This window comes from Octopus bimaculoides, chromosome 3, assembly GCF_046866305.1.
Source record: "Octopus bimaculoides isolate indiv1 chromosome 3, ASM4686630v1, whole genome shotgun sequence".
Taxonomy (NCBI): Eukaryota; Metazoa; Mollusca; class Cephalopoda; order Octopoda; family Octopodidae; genus Octopus; species Octopus bimaculoides.
This window is the reverse complement of record NC_142930.1, coordinates 74,653,248-74,679,127: the sequence shown is the minus strand read 5'-3', so window position 1 is coordinate 74,679,127 and position 25,880 is coordinate 74,653,248. Positions and strand designations below refer to the sequence as shown.

Sequence of the window (25,880 nt, the reverse complement as noted above, 5' to 3'; positions counted from 1 at the left end):
TCAGAATATGCGTAAAAGAATTTATCGGGAGGGTGGGGAGAGGACCTCGGAAAATTCACAAGATCCGAGTTTTTCCCTCATAACCTTTAGAAAAATGGGGTCTTCTCAATGAAATTTTATAGAAATACCTTTCAAACGGCATGCATTATGATTATAAAGTAATTTGTAGGGAAAATCTTGAGGTGGGGAGAGGACTTTCGGAAAATTCCCAAGATCCAAATTTTTCCTCGTTATATTCCGAAATCACATTCAAATTTATACAGATACCCTAGCGTACTACTACTACTACTACTACACTACGTAGTGTTTATTTCTACCCACTTTCAATAATGTTTAATGTTTTGACTTCAATTTTGTTTCATTTTCAATTATTTTTACGCTTTTTTAACCCTTCGTCGTTATTCTCATTCACTCGTTATTAATTTCTCTTTCTTTCTATCTATATATAGAAAGAGATATTATGATTGACCGTTGACTGAACACTATTCAATTTTTTTTCTCCGTGTTTTTCTCCTTGTCTCCGTATTCTTTCTGTTGAAGAGCGTAGCTCGAAACGTCAAAGACTTTCCGTATTCCCGAGCGTCATACTAATATATACTTTTGTTATTTACACCACCTGTCCTCGTCTGTTGTTATTATTTGTATATTCTCCTACATATATTATATATATATACATACATCTATATACATATATATATATATATATATATATATATATATATACACACACACATATATATATATATATACACACACATATATATACACACACACATATATCCAGTTATGAGGGAAAATCTCGTATCTTGTGAATTTCCCGAAATCCTCTCCACATTCCCTTGGAGACGACTTTCCCCACAAATTTCTTTATAATCGTAATGTATGCCGTTTAAAATGTATTTCTATAAAATTTCATTGAAAAAAACCCATTTCCTAAAAGTTATGAGGGAAAAACTCGGATCTTGTGAATTTTCCGAGGTCCTCTCCCCACCCTCCCGTTGCTTTGCACCCTACACATCTTTTACACCCATTGCACTATATTTTTCTGATTTTCGTTTCCGGATCAAGTTGTAAACATTAACCAAGAATTTTATTAAGAAATATCCATTTTTCTGAATGTTATGAGGAAACAAAGTCGGTCGGAACACTTGTGTAAGTATGCCGAAAAGTACATAAATGTAAAGAAAAAAGGGTTTACTTTCCCTCTCGATTTGTTCAGCCCATCCCCGATTTCTGTAATTTTTCAACTTAGATATTTTTTCTCAGATATAAGTTTCTGAGATGACTTCAAAGAAAAAGAAACAGAAAAAGCGATCTTTAGATCGTCGAAAAAAGTATAAAATTTAATTTTTTTATCTCTTTCCCTTTCTTCTCAAAAATTCATCACTTTCGCTTTGTTTTCTTTACCCTAAATTTGCTTTCAGTTTTACGTTTTTAAAACACTGGAAGTTGTGATTATGTAAAAATATAAGGTATTCTTTCATTTTATGATCACAAAATGAAAACATTTTACGAATTATTTAAAATTAAGCTAAAAACCAGATTTTCTTTTCTTTTTTTTCTGTTCATTTCTTTTTACTTTATTCAATAAAAAACGTTTTATTAACAATAAATACCTTGTAATAATCAAGAGTTGATAGTTTGAACTAGAACTTAAAAACATTTTTTTGTCCAATACGTTGAGCAGGTGCGCAAAAATATGCGTTACTTTTTCATATTTGAAATGATTTTTTTATGTTGGAACAGAAGATAAAGAGAAAATATTTAAAATTAAAAGAACGATAATGTCAGGTATTTGAAGCAGAATTAATATAAATATGAAAAAAAAGTATAAAGTTCGAAAAAAGGTCAAAAGGAGGTGGGGCAAATAAATCTACCCTCACCCATTAAAAAAAAATGTTTTAATCGATAACTTCAAATGTTTAAAACACACATCCGGAAAAATGACGGTTTTCGAGATATTTTCCGACTCTATTCTGTAAGAATGCCAAAAATGAATGTCTCACAACAAACAAAATTAATGAATATTTGATGGTTTCAAAGAATAATTTTCGACTTAGTTTTGCAGACTGTCATCAATATAATAAATCTTACAAATTGTATCAAACCAAGAATACTATCTAAATATATATACATATAAAAAATAGTTTTTTAATAACTTAATTAATGAGAATTTATTTCTAAGAGCCTTGTAGCACTTGTTACACCTTTACATATATATTTTGACTAAAACCGCGGTGTAGCAGGGTTAAAAAAATCATAACTCTAACAAAAGTTACCAAAACAACAAAAAAAAAGTGACGCTAGTGAAAGTAAATATACTAAGAAAGATAGAAAGAGTGGCTAGAGTTAGAAATAGATATAGTAAGATTGTGAGTAGATATGGTATGAGGTATATAGAGAGGAGTTACAAATAGAGTAGATAGAATAAGAGTAGCTATAGGAAGGGAGTTAGAGAGAGAGAGTAACTGCAGTGAGAGTGATTAAATACCATGGCGTCGTTCGTACTTCGATCTTGTCTCTTACAGAATGGTAAATTTCTGAAACAAGATGCAAAGGTTTGAATATTTCTCTCTAATAATTCTATTATTTATGTTAGTGTTTATAATTTATTCATGTAAAGTTTATGTGTCTTAACTTAGCAATCGATATGTATGTGCATATATATATATATAGAGAGAGAGAGAGAATGATAGTGGAGATTTATCTACTAGTTGAATCATAACGTAAATGTTTTGGTGTTTATCTTCGATAGATATTTGTATCATACAGACAGATTCAGCATAAAGTGTGTAACAATGCTGGCCTTCTCTCCGTCCTTTACATTCTATTGTCATGGGAAAGGAAAAAGCTTAATAAATTGTCCTTCATCCCGCTAAAAAGACGGGATGGTCACGAGTAAAATACCTTTGATGATAGGTCTGCTCTGTCTAAGCTGACCTAGGGCTAAGCAACAACAACTTAATTCGCTCACAAAATTTGGGTCGACCCGAGTATTATGCTAGAAGACACTTAATATCGCTAAATGGAACCAAAATCTCATATAATTTATTACATTTCTGGCATACAGCATATGTGCTAATTTCACCGTTTTCATACAAACACAGCCTGCATATAAGCTATGCAAAATTTTTATTTCTGTAAACAAAGATGAATTCCTTGATACAGTGATGGACGTACTATATTATGACATTGTAGCCTGTGATGGCTAAATGTGTCATTGAATGAAGTAGTGATGGACTAGGGATTAGATATGACATTGGGGTCTGGATCGGTCGATTATTACGGATGTTGCTGATTGTTTGTTCCGAAAGGAAGGTTGAAAAAGCAAAAAAAAAAAAGTTTGCAATTCGTTAAAAAGAAAGAAAGAAAAACTAGATACAAATCAATGTTTATATTAAAGATGTGCCTAGTCACACCGTTCTCGTTACATACTTTTATCACTGAACTTCGTTCAACCTTGCAGAGGTGACAACCTTGTCCTTTCTACTTAGCTCCTTCATCAGTTCTCTCTTTACACCTACATTTTACTTATTACTTTTTGTATGTGTTTTTAAAGGTTATTATTTTATAATAAATGTATATCTATATAATGGACTGTCGTCAATTTCGACGAATCGGTGTGCCACTTGTTAAAAATGAAACTAATTACTCATTGAATTATACCTATGTAGCTGTGTTTTCCACATGCTCTCAATTAACATGATCTTCAGGCAGAATCAGCGTGGCATTGTATCAAGGTTGGACCTTCAAGTCGCAGTTAGAACAGAGAGAGAAACTCTCAGATGCAGATATTGCCTAGGTGTGTGTGTGTGTATGTGTGCGCGCGCGCTACTCATATCTATTGAAAGGATATATATCATTAATGCAAATATTGATTGTTCATATTTCTAGTATGTGCTAACAAGGTTACTATTGACAATACCTTTTATAATGAAAATACTTCTATAAATTAATGTTAACTATAATAAATATCTGTGGCTTTGATACATTAATTAGCCCTTCTACTGATTATACTTCTAATGGCAAATAGTGCAAGTCGTATTTTTATTATTTTCTTTGACTGCTATTTATGCAGGGAACTTGGCGAAAGTAAAGAATACGTACACCCGGTGTGTCGTGTTAGGGTTTCTGTTACGCCGAAAACGGATGGTGTACTCTATTATAATTGAGAGCCTCTTAAGACGAGTGCAAGTGAATCCTATCCCAGTTGCTGCAGTAATGAGTACAGTACGGAAATGCTCCCAGAAACATCTATCGCATTACCAAAAAACAAACTCTGCTAGTTACTTGACCTTGTAATAAAGCATACAAATATAACTTCGGTTGCTTAGTCTCTGATAGAGAAAACCACCTTTAAAACAAAAGTAAATAAAGAAAAATTAGGGAAATTAACGAAGAAAACCAGCTGATCTAAATGACAGTTCTGCAAGTCAAAACGAAGGATGACTGAAAACCATTCCAACCGTGACCATCTCCTCTTTTTTCTCTCTGAATGGAATCCAAGACAACATCTAACGTAATCTTTTCAGAGACGGAGTGTGTGCGAGGTATATTGGGTTTTATTTTTTAGCAAACGGAGCGACCAGGTAGTGGCTCTTTCGACAGGACTTGTCACAGTTATTGGTGGAATACAAATAACTGGAATTGAGTGCAGATGAAAGTAAAGAACATGTTGTTTGACCCTAGGTGAACCCTGATCCAGCAGACTTGTGATCAAAAACATTCTACCTGTGACCATACCGTCTTTCTTTACATTTAGGACTACATTGTTCAATGTCTTTAATTGTAAGCTTAATGTTTATGGTTCTATATGACAATGAAGCTTAGTTACTACCAAAGATTTGAAACAATTATGTGTCATTTAAAATGTTAATTTATATGAAAGATATACTTGCCTTTGTGAAAGTATACTGACGTAAGATAGAACCAATGACTGTCATATGTAATAGCAGAAATTGAACATACATTTTAATTCAAAATAAGTGGGGTTTGGTTTAATGAAGATTAACAGGTGACTTAATCTCTTTCATCCATTGCTCCTCCTCTTACACAGAAAATTGCATTAGAAGACACATTACTTCTTGTAAACTATTTGCACTGGACAAAAGCCGTCACTGTCTTATAGATGTGCTGTTTCTTATCTCTGCTTTCTTTATGGCTACTACAATAAATGCGCTCTGCTCCTCTGAACTCACTAACTGCAATGCACTTCCCACTTCAGGCTTGTCTTGTTTGTCTCCTCTCAAGACGCTACACTCTTCCAGTTATTCTTTTCCAGAAAGGCAGCCAATCCCTGCCCATGTATTTCTACTAATATAAATTCCTAAAAGTTCAGTTAACTGAATGAATCTATATCAGGTTTGCAAATGACCCTCCTCTCCAATTCTTTTTTTCTTTTTTGAAAGCTGTGTTGTTGAAAGATAAACTTTTTAAAGTTTCCCATTTCAGGATATTTTCAAAGTTCTTATATTATGTGCAGTAGAGTATGTGTGTGTGTATATATATATATATATATATATACATACATACATACATTATAGTGGGGTAGGCCGGTTTATGGGGTTACCCTGGGTTCCTCACTCATAAGGAGTTTAGCCTTATGGCGTATCTTCAGACCCCAAACACTGCTGGCCTGAGACCTCTTTAAAATATGGAAGTGGGGAAAAGCCTCGTTTTTAGGCTAAAACCCTAGGTGATTACCTCCCTTTGCCATTGTCCATCGAATTTATTCATTTATTACTCTAGCTCATCTCTAATCAACCTGCAAACCTGTCACCTGAACATAAACAGGATCATTCAGTCTGCTGTAATGAATTCATTAACACATATAAAACATCCAAGGGTATGTTTTTTTCCTTCCAAAGATATTATGCTCAGGTCATATAAATTTAATAATTAATATTTACTGAGTATTAATTGAAACAGCTGTAAGGGATGATGATTAATTTCCGTCAATAATAAATATTAACTTCCCAATCTCCATGTTTATATATATATATATATATATAAATTTAAGGAATGGAGTGAACGCATGTTATAACTGCATACTTTATTCCGACATATGTTTCAAAATTACAATTTATGCGATCCATAGGATCGCATAATGAATTACGTTATAACCTTATCCAACTATAGTTCTCATACTCGGTCATAATGTCTTACGTTTAAGATGATCCCCATACATTTCCCTGAGGAGAAGTTTACATTTTTAACATCGACGATTCCTATGGATCGCATAAATTGTAATTCTTCAAAACATATGTCGGAATAAAGTATGCAGTTATAACATGCGTTCACTCCATTCCTTAAATTTATATATACTCAAATACCCAAAATATCAAGGAGTTTCTGCCTCAAAAACAGGAATTACACCACTGTTATTTTGTGATCTTTACTACCCTGGTTTCTATTAACCCATTTATTCTATCCAAATTATTATTAATTAGGATAAAATAAATACATATAATTAAATATATATATATATATATATATATATATATATATATATATATATATATATATATATATATATATATATATATATGTTTAAGGAAATTAATTCCCACAAAATACCAGGTATTGAACCAGTATTTCTTTGGATGAAACTATCCCTTCATGAGGTTAACACAACCTCTAACCGAATTTAATATATATACATATTTAATAATATAAAGTAATAATTGATGTTAGTCAATTGTTGTTGATCAATATTTCTCCATTATTACTTTTTAATACAAATAGACTGTATCCCATCTAACAGCTGTTTCTGTTTCTAATATTCCACGGTATTGCCATTGAAAATTCTGAAAATAATATTCATCATATTTGGTAACACATCCGATCTGGAACATGGAGCTTTATCAGAGTGAAGAAAATACATAAAAGAAAAGATGAAGAGCCTTAAATGTAATGTTTTATTTATTTACTAGTTGGTGGTTAATCCCTTCCACCTGTTGTTTGAAGTGAGATGGGCCAAGGTTCAGCATTTGATATAACTGGTCGGTTGAAATTTAAAAACAAAAGACCAGCTATTGAGACCATTATACGGGTTAAGATAAATAAATGAATGGAAAAATAGTGTATGTTGTGAGGGTCCCTAAAATGCTTAGGACAGTATATACTCTTTTACTCTCTTTTACTTGTTTCAGTCATTTGACTGCGGCCATGCTGGAGCACCACCTTTAGTCGAGCAAATCGATCCCAGGATTTATTTTTTGTAAGTCTAGTACTTATTCTATCAGTCTCTTTTGCTGAACCGCCAGGTTACGGGGACATAAACACACCATCATCGGTTGTCAAACGATGTTGGGGGGGACAAACACAGACACACAAACATATACACATATACACACATATATACGACAGGCTTCTTTCAGTTTCCGTCTACCAAATCCACTCACAAGGCTTTGGTTGGCCCGAGGCTATAGTAGAAGACACTTGCCCAAGGTGCCACACAGTGGGAATGAACCTGGAACCATGTAAGCAAGCTACTTACCACACAGCCACTCCTGCGCCTATATACTAGATTAAAAAAGTAAATATTATCGGATAAATGTTAAGAGAGAAACCTATTCGGACATTTAGGAAATAAGACAGTTGGGGGTGAAAATGCTCCAAAAGTTTTTTTTAAGATAGGAATGTGAAATTAGTAAATCAATGAAAAGAATTTATTCTGTAGGAATATTAGGGAAATATTTATGGTTAAGAGGAGGTAATAAGTAGGGTAAGTGGCCTAAGTTGGAGACTGCTGGTCACCCACCCAGTGCACCTAATCAGTGAGCTGACTCGCCCATCAGACAGCTAATTTCACAACTAATGGAGGATTTTAATTTTTGAAGTTCATCTGAAATCATTCTTTACAGACTTGTATGATAGACATTGTAGAATAGTCAATGGATGTCAGATGTTAATCATTGCTGTCACTAATCTTCTCTAGGACATGAGACTACTGATAAGGTAAAACTTGATAAACAAATATTTTTCCATGTATGTACTCTAGTACATACATATAAAAGTAGAATATTTTTATAGTTTATTTTTCTTGACAACTTAGTTATTGGTTTAATATCACTTTATAAAATGTATGTTTTTCTTTCTAAATTTATGTAGATTCTTTTTTTAATTAATGTAATTGTATAGAAAATATGCTTGCTGTAGGGCTTTTTTGTTTACTTTTTAGTAGTAAAATATTTTTGTGTTGTATCTTATCAGTAGTAAATTCATATTTTTGTTGTCAGGATATTACTTGATCTAGTGGATTTTGACAGTTGTATGGGTAATGAGGAATTGTTTAACCCCACCCCAACTCTTATGTCTGTCCTTTTTATCTTTGATGGGAATAGGTGGAGGGGTCATAGTTTATGGATAGTTTTGTGACTGTGTGTGTATAATTAATATAAAGACTTGTGTGTTAAAGCTACCACTTAAATTTATCGAAGTTGGTGTTATACTCCAGACCAGTCGTTATTCTTATTTGGCATGTTTTATGAAAAGCATTCCAACTATGACCATCCATCTTTTTTGCTGGAGCTACAGTGTGCAACATGTCCTTTCATGGTAGGGTGTGATTAGTGTGATAGTTGTACCTGTTTGATTGACTCCATCAAGGTTCTTTCGTTGGCTCAGTTTTTTAAAAATAATAAAATAAGTGGGATGGGTGTGTGATAATTTAACGTCCATTTTTCCTGCTGGCATGGGTTGAACAATTTGACAGGAGCTGGTATGGCTGGGGGTCACACCAGGCTCCATTGTCTGTTCTGGCATGGTTTCTATGAGTGGATGCCCTTCCTAATAACAACCACTTTACAAGGTATACTGGGTATTTTTTGTGGCACTAGCACCAGTGCGTTTTGCATGCCAGTAGCACCAGTATCGATTTATGTGCATGCGTGTGCACACACAAATTATCACAGTCAATAATTAGTGTGCATTGGTTAACATTAACCTCATACTTTTGTTTCTGTCTATCTTTCATTAGAAATACACATATCTTTGATGTTAGGTCGTTGTTAATAAGCTTTGGGGAATGTGTTTCCACATTAGCTGAATGTTGTCAGACCACATTTGAACATGCAAGACCTTTTGAGAATCATGACTATGTACAAAGTGATATATTTTAGTCATTAGTTTTTATATTGTGAAAGTAGATTCTTAACTTAGCAAGAACTACTTCCTAATGACTGGCCATTCTTTTTAGGGCCATAAGATATTTAAGCCTCAATATTTATTGATACTCTACAAAGTTCACAATGGAGTATTTCTCTCACATCTGGTATGGTGCTGCTGGTGTACACACAAACATCCTAGCCCACATTCAGAAAAAGATGACCTAACTGATTGGTCTCACAAAGTCCAGCTTCTGACCCATGGGTTCTGCTGTCTCCTCTTGCTCTCTGCTTTTTCTACCAATACTACAATGGTGAAGGCATGTGGTATAGTGGTTAGGGTATTTGGCTTACTATCATAAGGTTGTGAGTTTGATTCCCAGAGGCATGTGGTGTCAATCTACTCAACTGGCAAAAATGAGTAGTACCTGTATTTCAATGGGCCAGTCACACCACATTATGTGTCACACTGAATCTCCCTGAGAGCTACATTAAGGGTACATGTGTTTGTGGAGTTCTCAGCTACTTGCACATTGATTTCACGAGCAAGCTGTTCTGCTGATTGGATCAACTCGAACCCTTCTCGTTGTAACCGACAGTGCCAGTTACAAAGGCCTCTGCACGTCAACATTTGGCTGGGATCATGCCACTTCCACTCAGGTATTTCTGTTCTACTTTTCTTTCTTCCTCTCATAACCCTTTTTGTACCCAGCTCCCTGAGGCCCAGCACTAATCACTATTCCCTGCTTTACCTTTCTAGAATGTTGTCCCTACTGGAATTGCCTTTATGCTCCTATGTGTCCCACAAGTGTTTGCTTACAAGGGTTGAAGAGGCACTAATCTTATCAGTCTCTGATGGCCTGCAAAAGCCATGAGCACTGTCTGTTTCTCTAAACCCAGCAAGTAGAAAAAAATATGTATACAATTCTTCAATTGTGAAAGTTATTTATGTGATGGCAAGTCATTAATTATTTACAATTCATTTGTAAAAATTATCACCTGTGAAAATTTTTTTTATCAAAAAAGGCCCTGCTCATTATAATAGTAACCTAAAAAATCATTGGTAGATTTGAAAACCATGTTGTGTTTTGCTTGTGCAATTCTGTGAGTTGTTTCAGGGCCCATCTTTCATAAACTTTACTAAGGCCAAGTCTGTTGTGAAGGATTTCATAGGTAGAACCATGATTATTTTACATATTATTTGCTACTTTATCAATAGGCACCATACCACGGACTTTTTCAGTGTTGTCAGCAAAACAGAATGTGTTTGGACATTTGATTTCTTATTGTTGTATAGTGATTGTACAACCATTTAAAAACTTTTTCAGTTCATTTGTTGATAGTATGTACTGGCAAAACATTGTTGCCATGCTATATTGAGAGCCTTTGATGGACTTCAGCTCCTTATACATAGGAAACAAATCATTGACTGTTGCTCTTCTTTAGAGCAAACAGAAAGCACAATGGCCTTGGTTAACATAGTAATAAATTCTTTGAAGTTACATGTTCAGACGTGCAATATAGTTCAAAGAGAAATGCCACATATGGTGATGCACATACACCTAGTTTTTTTTTCTGCCAATAAAAAAAAAATGATAGATGACTTATCTTTGTATGTTTAGAAATAGGAATGTGTGGTTTGTGTATGAAATGTGGTTTAAGGTCTGATAATGTTATAGATTCTGTTAAATGAAATCAGGATGAATATCAATAAACAAATTCAAAGACAAGTTACAATTGACTGTACGGAAACTTTTATTACCATCACTAAAATTAGCAAACTGGTAGGACATTAATAACTGTCAATACATTGTATAGATTCAAATACTGATAAAAATGAAAATAATGGGTTAGAAAACCCTGAAGCATAGCATAAAAAATTCTGGTTACAATCCTGTTTAAAAATGTTTGTAAGCTGAGAAACATTGTCAAGGATTCTGGTTACGATTATGTTCAAAATGTTGAAGAGACACAAAGCATAGCATCAAGGATTCCGGTTACAATTCTGTTCAAAATGTTGAAGCTGCAAAGTGGAATCAAACTGCTCTCACATCAAAGATCCAAAACTGCTCGTAGCAAAAACTCACCTCCCTAAGAAATTAATGGGCAAAGTGCTTCCATTTTATAGCTGGTGTACAGACACTAGGCTAGTCCATCATGTTTAAAGATGGACGGTCCAAGTAAAGCTAAATGGACCTGACCATCATGTGATGAACCAAAATGGGTAGCTAAAAGTAAAAAGCCACAGTGTTGGTAGCTAAAGTGCAAGAGCAATCATGCTTCTGCTACATATGTATACACACATACACATCTTTTTAACAAAATATTCAATAAATATACTGGCAAATAAATAATAGACAGACACCAAGTAAATAGCTCACAATATAAGTATTCAGACTGAACATTGGTTGCATCAACCATCCACCAATTTGCTATATATATATATATATATATATATATAAATCATGAAATTTTATATGTGTACTTATGTGTTATATATATGGTCAATGGTAATGCTAAACAAGTCAGATGATCAAGGCATTCCAGCTGTGTTCAGTCTATCATTTTCGAGGAAATTAAGATTATGTAATGTGTCCTTTCTTTTTGAAGGTTGTGTGTGACTGAAGTGAGATTTGACTGCTCTGTTGAGTAAGTCACACAACCTCTTAGTTTCTTTCTTTGTTAATGGACTACTTTGTGATTGTGTATTTAAGTCCTTTGTGAGAGAGATTGTGAACTTAATAGTATATTTATTTACAAAGCTAATCACAGATTTTTGCCTGGTACTTCATGCTTTCACTAGATTCTTTTAGATAATGATTTCTGCATACTAGCAACATTCTTAGGATCTACCAATAAACTCTGCTTTTAGGTGGCAGATATCACAATATTTATTTCTATGTTAAGATAGTGTTTATGCTTTGATATTATACATTCACTGTTAATGAATATCACTGGAGAATATGCCATTATTTTGACCAGTTTATCTAAATCAGTGTGTATGTATGTGCACACACATGCATAGCATGTTTTGTGCATAAGCAATGCTTGTTGAGTAAAAATGTAGCATGAGTTGATAATTGCAGAAAAAAGTGCAAAGAAGACTTAGGATGAAGTAATTGGATATTCCTAACATCAATGTAGATCACAGGATTGATCCACTGACTTTTCTATAACAGCATTTAAAATAGACATAAATACTTACACTATATATGTCATCATTATAATTTTTATGCTTGTTTTCCATGAGTAAGAGAAGTCAATTTCAATACTGTATCTCTCCACGTGTGGTTCTTTGAGGGGCTGTGTCCAGAGATGAGCTCTCATCACTTTTGCTCATGTCTTTTGCAATCTTCTTTATCTGCAGACTTCTGCTTTTATCATTTGGTATTTTTTCACCCAATTATCATTTTTCACACACATATCAGTGCAATCTCTTGTATATTACTGTGAATACCTTTACTGTATAGTCTCTCTTTCTCTCTCTCTCCCTCTCTCTCTCTCTCTCTGTTATTTTGTTCATGCAAACTGACTTTATATATCCAGTGGAAGATACTTCATTTTCACCTTTTGCATCCCCCCCCCCATTTATCACCCAAAAACTTGCTATGATAATATCATACTTAGTACACAAGCATCATACAGTCAGCCTTTCAGAGAGAAAATCTGTTATACAGAGCTAATTGTGCCTTGAGGTTTTTTTCCACCCTACCTTTAATCTGGCTTCTATGTCTTCGCAACACCTCACCTCCATTGTTAGATAAAAGAAGTTATCATCTACTTTGAATGAGCCTTCTAACCATTGAGAGATTTAATTTCTTGTGTACTAACTGCTCCTGTGCATCTATTACATATAAAACCCTTCTTTATCAGCTTACCTGAGATCCCCCTTTTGTGTACCGTACTCACTGTTTGCAGTGGGTCCACAGTATGGAAATTCCTTCCTACTTCTTTTCTGCATACTGAACATAGCCACTTCCCAGTTGGTTGACAGTTATTCTCTCTTCTCTGCTAACTTGACCTTTAAGCCTCTTTATTTGAGGCTTTACTTCTATATTAAGAACTTTTCCTTTAATTCTTTAACTGATGCGGCTGAGAACTAGACCATCAGCAATACAGGACTTTCCAGAAGTATCCAGACTCAAATTCCTCTTATGCTATAGAGAACTGTAATAAACAAGAGGGGACCAAGAGTAGTTCTGATGGACACCTACCTACCTGTTAAATTCCTCACTAAATGTTGCTAAATCTTACTTTACTAACTGCATCCTTCTTTCTACATGACTTGCATGACTCTCACAAGCTCTTCTTCTGTTTTTGTGTAGTGACCACCAGAATAATTAAATGTGGGGCCCTATTAAAGTCCTATAAATTCATGAACACTAGCAATAAAGTTCAATCTTAATAAAGAATTTCTCTTGCAATAGCCTCACTAGGAAAATGGCATCGGTAGTTCCACTTTTAGTTATAAACCTAAACTGCATCACAGCTTTGTTATAAGCTCTCTCTGCCACTTTCAAGAATTGGTTCCATAGACACACATGCACATGAACACCACATGCACCCCCCTCTCTCTCTCTGTTAAAAATCAAATTCACTTCCCATTAAATTCTACTTTTAATTACCATATTTGTTGGTCTATAAGATGCATGAGTGCATAGGATGCACCCTAGCCTAGGCTATACTTTTGTAAAATAAATTACCACTAAAATGATGTTTTAATTCTTCCACTTACCTGTATAACTTTGTTACCAGTAATTATAAGCAATTTATTACATCCACATTCGATATAAACATACCGTAGGCAATTGTTTACCAATAGATGACCGCACACATTTTATAAACATACATACCGTTTTGAGCCTACATTGAGTACATTGGATGCAGGGAGATTTTTTAAGCCATTTTTGGGTAAAAAAGGTGCATCTTATAGGCCATCAAATACGGTAAGCTAAATTCTAGGGTTGTCTCCTACCTTGTCCAGAATTAGTTATTAAGATAATGATTTTTTTTCTCTTCACTACAGGTGTAATATTAATTACAATTTCTTGATTCATTTCATTATATTGACACACATTACAATTTTATATGATGTATGTTATATATGTTGTTTTTTTAATAGACTGATTTAAACTTAATGTTTTAAATTTAGGTGCTTTCTTCACTCCTCTCTCTGAATCTAAACCCTCAATCTCAACAAAAAAGATCTTTGTCTCTCCATGAGCATCTAAGCTTCAAATTATTGGAAGATGGCGGTGTAAAAGTTCCAAATTTTCGAGTTGCTACTACTAGTGAAGAAGCTTTTAAACATGCCAAAGATATTGGTAAGTTGCAAATAACTTATACAATCTTGCAAGATTAGCTTACTGGCTAGTTATTTTGCTTTTTAAATATGAAATAATATAGAAATGTTTTGAAATGAATTATGTACATTTATATGTTCCCAAAGAAGCATTGTTTATTTTCTTTAGGTCTTTAATACTTCTATATTACCAATTTCTGTTGCAATTTGGACTGCATTTTTGTGGGCTAAATTGCTTGAATACTGCATTTCTTCAAGTTACCCACTTATGAAACCTGTGACATTTCATTTAGATTAACTGAAGCAAGAGATATGCAGAGAGCTTGAACGGAAGAATTTTCATTCATCAATCAAGCATTCTAATCACTCATTCTCCACACCTGAATGTATTCAATAGTGTCTGGTTCTCATCTGTAAAATCAATATACATATTTGTCAAGTATTGAATGTGGTCCTGTAACTGAATTCATAATATTCCAGTAATAAGCCAAACGGTGAAGTCGACAAGATAAAAAATCCTCTGTTACAATAATAATGGGAATTGTAAAGCTGCAACCAAAATAATAAAAGGAAAACTTTGTTATTGCACCTCATGAAAAACTGAGTTGTTCAATTTAAGCAATGTCCCTGTTAGTTAAAAAGTTAACCACAAAACTTTTTATAAGAGTTGTATTTAAGTAGCTTGACTGGTAAAGAATGTAAACATTTTGTAATATTATCATATGTAGTCAAGAGGCACTTAAGCTGATGAGAAGGGTTTGCTCTCCATATTTATAATTAATAAATGTTTCAATGAATAGTGATAATGTATCGTGATAAATCAATTTTCATTGCTCAAAAATTCTATTGTAAACATTTCCTATTGTATAAAATACAACATATTTCAAGTTCCTCCTTTAATTTTCATATCTCTTGAAGTTTCTAAATTCTTATGGTGTAACTGTGTGGGTGTGTAATTTGCCAAGTTAATGTTAGTTTGAAGGTGCAGCTAATGCTTAGACCCTTAAAAATCTCAAATGAAATATATAGTTGAAGAAAAATGTTAGTTAACAACCAATATTTGTATATCAGTAAGTACAGGAGATAACTCTAGACATGTTTCATTTTGTTGATGCTCATCAACAAGGTGTTGACTCACTGTAACTTAGAATTTTAGCAGGTAAAGTACTAAAACTATACAGAAGAAATATATTTATTTGTTGGTTTAGAGCAGTGGTTCTCAAGCAGGGTTCATATAGCTCCTGAAGGCCCATATAAGATTTTGGGGAAGTCCACGCAACAAAATAACAAACTGGGGATCTACAATAGTATTTTAAGGGCTCCTGAAAAAAATTTTGCTTTGGATGTATGTATTGGTATTTATGACAAGAAGCAAGTAGGATTCTTTCTCTGACATTTTATATAATTCAACCTATGCAAGTTAATAAGTTAATGTGTGAGAAACAAAATGGGAATTTTGAAAGAAGTAGCTCTAAAACTAGTTTTTAAACATAGAATGACTATGGAGGTCCACCAGAATAAAATGGTAATCAAAGGGGTCCTTAGATAAAATATGGTTGAGAACCCCTGGTCTAGAGTAAGAAATTTAATGAAAAATTAACTTAATCTGAGATGTAGTAAAAGAAAAATATATTAGTCGATCATAATTTACACAGGTATAAAATGGATGTAGAGGAAAATTGTGATGTCTGTACATGGTATTATTAACAACATATTCTTTGTTGTTAATGACAAAGAAATGCATAAATGCCTCAACTTTATGACATTTGTATAGAACATATATGCCTTTCAGTGACCCATCCATTAAATGAATAGCACAAAAGGGGTTAATGTTTTTTACTAACATTCTTAACAATTAATGCTGTGTAACACAATTTTTCTCCTTCATTAGCAACTGTTATTTCCTATTTGCTTACCCCTAGAAAGTATGAAAAAAGGCTAATATTTCTTTCAAAATTTGCTTTTGTTACATTTATTCAAACTCCAAAGAATCCCTCTCAACACAGCTATGATGCTTCTCCACTACTGCTCATGATCAGAGATGCATATATTGTCAGCCACTAAGGGATATGCTCAAGTGATTAAGGTCAAGCAACTGACAAACAAATCTGTGGTATTGAGTAGAATATTTTCTATAACGATATTTCTGCTTCAGCAATACTGATCCCATCTGAAATGTAATGGGGAAAATAGGTCAGTTACAGAACATTGATGTCCAGGTCACAAAAGCAAAGTTTGAAGGGGATAGTAGTGATTTCCTTTGATTTCTAGATAGAAGCAAATAGGAAATAATACTTACTGACCAAAGACAAAAAGAAAATCTAAAATTTTGTTACACTGTGTTATTCTTTGACTCTGAAATGTAAGGAATTACTCTCTCTTAAATTATTCAGTTTAGTGTGTTTATTGAATCAGTGACCTTAGATATTCCACTATGTTAGAAAACCTTATTTCTTAGTGTAGAAACTTTTTTTTAAACATGAAACAAGTGACCAACTCAATTGATCCAAATATTTTGTAATTTGGTAAAAATGGGCTTGAAAGTTTCTTCTAATGTTTAGTTATCACATGAAATTGGTAATTCAGTTACTAATTGAAGCACTAAAACTTGGGTAGTATATTAACCCTTTTGCATTTAAATACAGACATTTGGCAAATGTAAATGCTTATCCATCCATATTTTGAATTACTCGTGCATTATCTTATAGCTTTGAGATTTTGAAATGTGATTGTTTATTTTTAGAATGACGTAGGGTAGGTATGAAAGGCCAGATCTGGCCAGTTTTGATATAAAACAAGGTAGAATGTTTGGGCTGGATACAAACGGTTTAAATGCTAAAGGGTTAAATACTGTCTGATGACTACTATACTTTTTTTTTGTTTTACTTTTCTTAAATACCTTATAATACTACACACATAACTGTTCTGTGAAAAATTCTCTATACACATTGTTGATATTTTTAACAAGAAGCAGAAAATAGATCTCTGTATCCTCAAATCTAAACATTAAGCTTTGAATATTTCTGGAAATATTGTTTCTGGATCAGATTTGTTGTATCCTGTAAAATATTTTCCTGCCAATCACTGTTGTTTTGCTAATTACTGTGGTCTATCGTGAGATTTTGTATTTATATGGGTTTAGATTATTGTGGGGTTTTTTTGGGGGGGGGGGGGTTCTGTCATGGTAGAGTACTGGTATGAAACATCTTCTAGAGTGCTGGAGTAGCAAAATCCACAAAATGCATAACAGTGTTTAGTTAACATTCCTTTATGTTTAGATTTCAAACCTCACTAGGGCCTCTTTTGCCTTTTAATCCTCTTGAGGTTAATACATTAAATGCCAATCAAATACAGGAGTTAGTTAAATTGACTGAATTCAAGCATCTTGTATCTATGTTAGAAATCATTTTTATGATGTCACAATAGCTGGGAAGCTAAAATGTCAAACTTTTTGCTGTAACTACCTGTTTGTTATGAATATTGTTGCTGTCTTTAATAGGACATGCACTCTACTTTTTTCAACCTGTACAGATGTAAAGAGGTGCTGAGCTGCATGGGGATTTTACTTGATTTGGCTTGATTTGTTATTTCATCTTATCAATTTGAGAAGGGCAGTCAATTAACTGTAATGTAGCTGATTAGCTGCCTTGTAGCATAATTTAGTTCTGGTCCTTAGTTCTAAATGAAATCCTGGTTTTCAACTTTCTTGGAGGTAAGTGATGTCAATAAAATAAATACCAGTCAAATACTCAGGTTGATTCAGTTGTCAGTATTCTTCCCCCACAAAGGTTGACTCTTCTGTATTCTAAAATAAAAAGTTTTTTTTTAATATTTGGCATGAACTATTTCATAACTATATATGCTAATGTACTGATTATTACTATTTGTGTCATTGTCTTCTCATCCTTGCTACAAAGATTTATCCTTATTTAAATTTAATAGCTTCAGAAACTGGTAATTCCGATGTTGTTCTCAAAGCCCAAGTCCTTGCTGGAGGTCGAGGACGTGGAGAATTTGAAAGTGGTCTCAAAGGAGGTGTTAAACTTGTTTACACGTGAGTTGTCAGTAATGCAGTTTTCATTATATTATTGGTCACTACAAACACTATTTCCTATATCCAAACACCAAAACATTAGGTGCTTCTGTTTTTATCTCATTTGTTTGCTTGATTACATGTTTGTGGGTCAACTTTGGTAACTGACACTACTGAAGATAGGAATTTCAATTTTTTTTTTATTGATGGTTCAGCATAATTTAAAAAGAAAATTTCTTGCATGTTTTTAGCAAGTTATTTTGATATTAACTATGTGGTTGTTTTATTCACCATGCAGTAATCTGTATGAGTTACTAGTTGTGTGTGTAAAAGGAAATAAGCTAAACAAAATCAGAATGTGATATAAATAACAGGCCATCTACAAATGGAATTAGTTACATAAAAAAACAAAATTCAACAGAAATGTTACATATCTTAATAATACTAAAACTCTAGAGATTTTTGTTTGTACCTAAAATATCTCAGAAATAGTATATTTTATCTTAATTTTTTTGACATTTGGACCTCTATTTATTATTGAAAACGAATAAATACAATTTTTATTAGTTATTTCTTGATGAAAAATAAAACATGACTTCCATGACGTCAACACACATATAATGTCATGGCATGTCAATCAACACAAACACACATCTGCTATCTGTGACATATACACACACCTAGTCTTCGTGCTCTCTAAGAAAAAAAAAATGTCAACTTTTTGAAGTACACAATATTTTAATCATTTAGAAATATTTTTAACTGAATGTGATTTCAAAAATGTAAGTTGTTTGTACAATAAGTTTATATTTTAGCCTTCTTTAAACACAATATTTTAATGTTTTTTTAAAAATTATTTTCAAGTTGTTAATTTCCATAAAAATTTTTTATTCACTTTTGTTTTAAAGTGAAAGAGGAGAAAGTGAAAGATCTATGTACATGTATATGAAATGGACATGTGTGTGTGAAAGAGAGAGAGAGTGAAGGGGTGTGTTGCCATGTATATGTACATACATAAATACATGTGTCCATCTTTTTTGTATGTATGTGTACATGTGTATGAGAGAGTGAGTGAACGTGTGTATTCTCATGTATGTGTAAATGACACTCTCTCACATCTATTTTATATACATGTTCATACATCTTTCACTTTCTCCTCTCTTTCATTTGAAAACAAAAGTAAATAAATAAAAAGATTTTATGGAAATTAATGAACAGAACCAGCTAAATTGGAGGACAGTTCTGAGAATCAAAGCAAAAGATTGCCCCAAGGAAATACCATTACAAAACTTTTTCCAAGTGCATTCAATGTATCTCAGCTCCAAAGATTTGGTTGCTATTTCTAACACACCCTACTACCATGTAACAGCTATTTGCGATGAAGGACCTGAAATACCTGTTACGTGGTAGCAGGGTGTGCAAGAAATAACAGCTAATTTTTTTCCTTTTCTGGGGAAAGGAGCTGTTTACACATGATTTCAATGTCATATTCGTTGAAAGCATGCGAAATAACCTGGAAAAGAAAAAAAACCCATGATGCAAACTCTCTTGCTGGGAAACTTAGACTTTCCAGGTGTCCCAACGGGTCATGAGTAGTCTAGTAGCAATATAATTTCCTTCAGATGTTGTTGGCTACAATAGTATTTGGTGTTCCATAAAGGGTGCCAAATTTGAAGAGTGTTCCATAAAGGGCGCTGAATTTGAAAGGTGAATAATTAAAATGAATTCTTATGAACATGGTTATATTCTGCATATTTCTAACGAGTTATGTCTCCTATTTAGATATGGAACACAATATTGGTCATATGTCCACCTGCACTGAGTCTACATACATTTATGCACTCCTTGAAATTTCCGATAACTCTCTCACAGATGTGTGACCTGATGCCTCTAATCACATGCTCAATTTCAGCCTTGAGTTCAGGAACTGTGTGTGGTTTCTTGATGTATACCTTTGATTTCACATACCTCCATAAAAAGAAATCATAAGGGATAAGATTGCAGGACCTTGGTGGTCATTGCAAAGATTTTGCTCATTGCGGAAATTTTTCATGGAGTAATGCAAGTATTTGGCATGGAGTGTGGCAGGTTGCTCTGTCCTGCCAAAACCAGAGGTTGTCAATCTCTGTATCTTCCAAGTTCGGCCATAACTCAGTGAATATCATGTCTCGGTAACATTCTCCATTTATGGTAACTGCATCCCCCTTGTCATTTTTAAAGAAGAACAATCCAAGCACTCCACCTGCCCAAAAACTACACCACACAGTTGTTTTCAGTGGATGCATTTCACACTCTTGCATTATTTGAAGATCTTCGTTTACCCAAATCCGGCAGTTCTGTTTATTGACAAATCCACCCAAGTGGAAGTGGGCCTTGTCCCTGAAGATGATTTTCTTTGCAAAATTTTCATCAGATGCAAGTCTCTTCACAACCCAGTCAGCAAATTTCCTTTGCCTCCCATGGTTAGGTGGCTGAAGATGCTGCGTAAGTTGAATTTTGTATGCATGCATATGGAGATCTTTATGCAAAATTCGATGTAATGAAGTAGTTGGGATTCCCAACTGCTGTGAACGTCAGTAAATTGATTTTCCCAGACTCAATAGCAAACATGATAAAAGCATGCCTTCAACCTTCAAAACACAAAAGTGTCACCCAATTCAAATTCAGTACTCTTTATGGAACACCCTATAGTTGCTGTTGTTGTTATTGCAAAACCCCAAGTAATCCTTAGTTGATCAGATTTATGGTTACTGGCTTACCAGTCATTAGTTTCCCACCTTTTTTCAAACATTGTGTCCTTCTTTAATATGGTAGGGTGTGATTTGGGGGAAGATATACTGCTATTTATAGTAAGTCAAGAAACCACATAAAGGCTCCCACAGTAGCTCACTGTCACCATTAGTAACTCCACAGTCCATGCTAGCATGGATTGGATGGTTTGACAGAATCTGAGGTTGTAAGAATGCAGATCTAGGTCTGTGATTTACATCTAGTCATTTGATTTATTATCCATGCTCTATATGCTTGTTTTTATCAGAGCTAATCTTAGGCTAAATAACTACTATAGCTACTGGTAACTTACAAAGAAGTAATTATGTGGTTGCTTGACCTACAAGAAATAGTAGACAAATTTTCCTTGAAGCACAACCAATAGTTGTAGAAAAAGAACAGACATATTCAATAATGTAGTCCTAGATACTCTATGCCTGAAAACAGACAGGACAGTCATTGCTGGAACTTTTTTGCTCAAACATCTGTGGAATCAGAGCTAACTCAGCTATCTAAACAACAACTATAGTCACCAATATTAAATATTACACACTTTCTGATGAGGAGATGGCATGAAAATAGCCCCAAGTACACTCTGTAAAGTGGTTGGTGTTAGGAAGGGCATCCAGCCATAGAAATTATGCCAAAGCAGACATTTGATCATGATGCAATCCTTCAACCCATCAGATCCTCTCAAACTATCCAAAGTTGCTGAAGTTTAATTCAGATGATAAAATTCATAGCTTGACTTCAGAAAGATTGTATTTTCAGTTATTTTTCACGTTCTAAGTTCAAATTCTGCCAAGGGTGACTTTGCCTTCCATATTTTTTTTTTTTTCTGAATCAATAATTTAAGTACCAGTCAAGTACTGGAGACAATGTAATCAACTTGCCCTCTCCTTACAAACTGCTGGTCCTGTGTTAATACTTGAAACCATTATTCTAAAGTATTAAGCCGGTGAGCTAGCAGAAATGTTAGCATGCGAAATGCTTAGCAGTATTTTGACTGTCTTTATGTTCTGAGTTCAAATTCCGCACAAGGTCAACTTTGCCTTTCATCCTTTTGGGGTTGATAAATTAAGTACCAGTCACATACTGGAGTCGATCTAATTGACTGCCCCCTCCCCAAAAATTTTGGGGCTTGTACCTAGAGTAGAAAAGAATGGTTAACACGTTGGATAAAATGCCCAATGGTATTTTATCTGTCTTTATGCTTTGAGTTAAAATTTTGCTGAGTTCAACTTCGCCTTTCAGCCTCTCAGGGTCGATAAATTAAGTACCAGTCAAGTATTGGGGTCAATATGATTGATTTTCCCCCTCCCCACAAATTTTAGGCCCTGTGCCTTTTGTAGAAAGGATTATTCTAACTAAATTTAAATACAGCCAGAACTCAATAGAAGGCAGTAGAATGAACAAACCTGTATCTTCTGTCTTTTAAATGTTCACATAAACAAGAATTCTTCACTAGTGTCAAAATCTTTTTTGTAATGCTGGACATTACTTTTATTAATAAGGATGACAATGTTTATTTAAAGAAGAGTAGACCTAAAAATAAATATGTAAAGTTTTAACTTTTAATCTTGGTTGATACATCTTCACATTCCAGTCTACATCTTAATTCTCTTGTTCTACTTTTATAGTGCTGAAGAAGCACGAAAGCTGGCTGCTCAGATGATTGGATCTAAACTAATTACAAAACAGACTGGAGCAGCTGGGAGGATCTGTAATAGTGTAATGATATGTGAGAGACTTTACTCTCGTCGAGAGTATTATTTTGCTATTGCCATGGAGAGGGCATATTCGGTAATGTTTATACTCTTCATACTTTATTCTGTGTGTGTGGGGGGGGAGGTGAATGAGTATGTGGTGGGAGAGGATATGTAAATATGTTCATTTAATGTTCATTTTTTTCCAAATTAGCTTATATATAGGTGCAGGCATGGTGGTGTGGTAAGAAGCTTGCTTCCCAACCACATGGTTCACGGTTCAGTTCCACTGTGTGGCATCTTGAGCAAGTGTCTTCTACCATAGCCTCAGGACCAAACTCTTGTGAGTAGATATGGTAAACAGAAACTGGAAGAAGCCCATCATATATGTATGCATGTCTTTGTGTCTGTGATTGCCCCTCACCACTGCTTGACAACTGCTGTAGGTTTGTTTACATTCCCATAGTGGTTCAGCAAAAAGTGATCAATAGAATAAGTACCAGGCTTAAAAAATAAGTACTGGGGTCGATTCATTCGACTAAAAATTCTTCAAGGTGGTTCCTCAGCATGGCCACAGTCTGATGATTGAGACAAGTAAAAGATTAAAGATTTGCTTATAAATGTTATCTATACTGAAACAGCACAGCAACAGCATAAATGCTTTGTATTATTTAGTTGGTTCTCTTTAATATGTTGTGTGTGCAAATTTCACTAGAGTTGATAAAAATGATCTATATTCAATTCAAATGTCTGCATTTTCTCCATATTTGTGGTTTGTGCATATTAAATTGATTTATCAACTTTCAAGTGGCTCTGTATATTTGGGTAGCTCCCTCAGGAAAACCATATAACAAGGGCACCATCAGTAAGGTAAAGAAAATTGACTTTAAAAAAATGCCTGTGTTGTGTTTCTATCAGTGTTTTACAGGCTGGTGTGTATTTCTTTATTAGAAAAGATAAGTCTTAAGAGTTGATAATTGTGAATGAACTTTTGAGATTTGAAACCCTTAGAGATGGACAACATTGCTATGAAACATTCTTATCAAATAAGTTATGGAGAATAAGTTGGTATTTTGTGTGAAAAAAAATGCTTCCAAAATCACAGATTATAAACTGTGAACATATTATTGTAACAGTGTCACATTCTAACTAACACTGTATACCACATTTTCATGCAAAAATTCATTTTTTTTCTTGCTTGCTGGCAGAATATACATGTTTTGGAATTTTTTGACTAACATACATTTATATGTGTAAAGCATATTTATAGTAAAATTAATTTTTAGCATTTTCATAATAAAATTAACTCGCACTTTGAATGTTCCCAAAAAGTATTAAATAATTTTAGTGTAAAGATTTCAAGTATTTAACATGAAATTTTTTTGTGTAAATTTATTACTTTTCTGATCATAAATGTTCCCAATATGACAGACGTGTTATGTCAAATATTCTGACCTTGATACTTATGACATTAGCAAATAGGCCTAAGGACCTTTCGAATTAGCAAGTTTAGCTGCTTATGTAATTGTTTATTTTAATATCAGTTTTATTTCCTCTGATGTTGTAACCAGATCTTCATTATAATGGGATTGTTTGTATATATGTTCATTTTATTCTAGGGTCCTGTGATGGTCAGCAGTATGCAAGGTGGAATGGCAATTGAAGATGTTGCTAGGGATAATCCTGATGCTATTATCAAAGAACCCATTGATATTAATACTGGACTGACAAAAGAACAATGCTTAGAGATGGCAAAAAAATTGGGAATGGCTGGAAAATCTATTGAGCAGGTAAAATATGATATATTACTGTGAATTAAAATTCAACATTTTCTCAGAATTTTGGTCTTTTTGTAATTTATCTTTCAATAACAAATATGGATTTTAAAAAATTGAAAGACTATGGCAGAAATGTATTTTTTCTGCCACAATAATGATTTCTAATTTTGGTGCTGGGCCAGGAATTTTGGAGGAGTGGGTAAGTCAATTACATTGACTCCAGTACTCAACTGGTACTTATTTTATCAACCCCAAAAGGATGAAAGGCAAAGTCAGTTTCAGCAGAATTTGAACTAAGAGCATGAAGACAGGCAAAATGTCACTAAACATTTTGCCCAGTGTGCTAACAATTCTACCAGCTTGCTGCCTTTTTTTCTGCCATAATAATGGTTCCTAATTTAGGCACAAGGCTCCAACAATTTTGAAGGGTAGGGCTTAGTTGATATCATTCAGCCTCAGCACTTGACTGGTACTTTATTTCATCAACCCCAGAGGGCTAAAAGGCTCAGAATGTAAAGTGTTGGAACAAATGGTTGAAGGCATTTTGTCTGACACTATAAGGATTTTGTCAATCCATAATATTAAAAACAGCTATTGGCTGTAGAAAATATGGTTAGTTATAAGTTTATGTTTATAGTTTTTACCTGCTACAATTGCATGAATAAAGGTCATTCCTGGACACAAATTTCTATTTCAATGTTAAGAAATGTTTGTTCTGGATAGGCAAGCTACATAATCTGAAAAGCAGTCCTATTCTTCAGTAACATAATATAAGTATTCTGTGAATTCATTGTTTTTCTGTGTGTTGCAATGAAACACACAACAGGCAAAGTGTAGAGCAAGAAGTTAAAATATGTATTCATTAAGTAAATCCATGAACAAATGAAAAGAATCAGTAATATCCACTAGTAGAATTAAAATAGAGAGAATGGTTTGGTTACAATCCATAGCGAGAAGAGAAATAGATGTTAGCAGTTCCAATGTTGGATAAAATATTGAAAGAAGAATGAGTATGGTGCACTATAGAGGGAGGAAGACAGGTAGATAAATGGTGGGTATTATATGTATATATATATAATTATGTGTATTTCTTCTATCTTAATGAATAAAAATTCTTCTGATAGAATAAATGGGTTAATAGAAACCAATGTAGCAAAGAACACAAAATAACTGTGGTTTAGTTCC

General features: G+C 33.7%; 1 protein-coding gene across 1 annotated transcript in view; it reads left to right on the top strand.

Annotated features, from left to right (window-relative positions):
* Positions 1-2,402: 2,402 nt before the first annotated feature.
* The window catches only part of LOC106882163 (succinate--CoA ligase [ADP-forming] subunit beta, mitochondrial), a 43,300-nt gene continuing 19,822 nt past the window's right edge, over positions 2,403-25,880 (top strand). Inside the window, exons 1-5 of the mRNA XM_014932742.3 lie at positions 2,403-2,558; positions 14,260-14,431; positions 18,352-18,463; positions 22,852-23,014; positions 24,537-24,707. Coding sequence (XP_014788228.1) covers positions 2,493-2,558; positions 14,260-14,431; positions 18,352-18,463; positions 22,852-23,014; positions 24,537-24,707 — 684 coding nt within the window. The 5' untranslated portion in view covers positions 2,403-2,492. The remainder of the gene's footprint in view (positions 2,559-14,259; positions 14,432-18,351; positions 18,464-22,851; positions 23,015-24,536; positions 24,708-25,880) is intronic.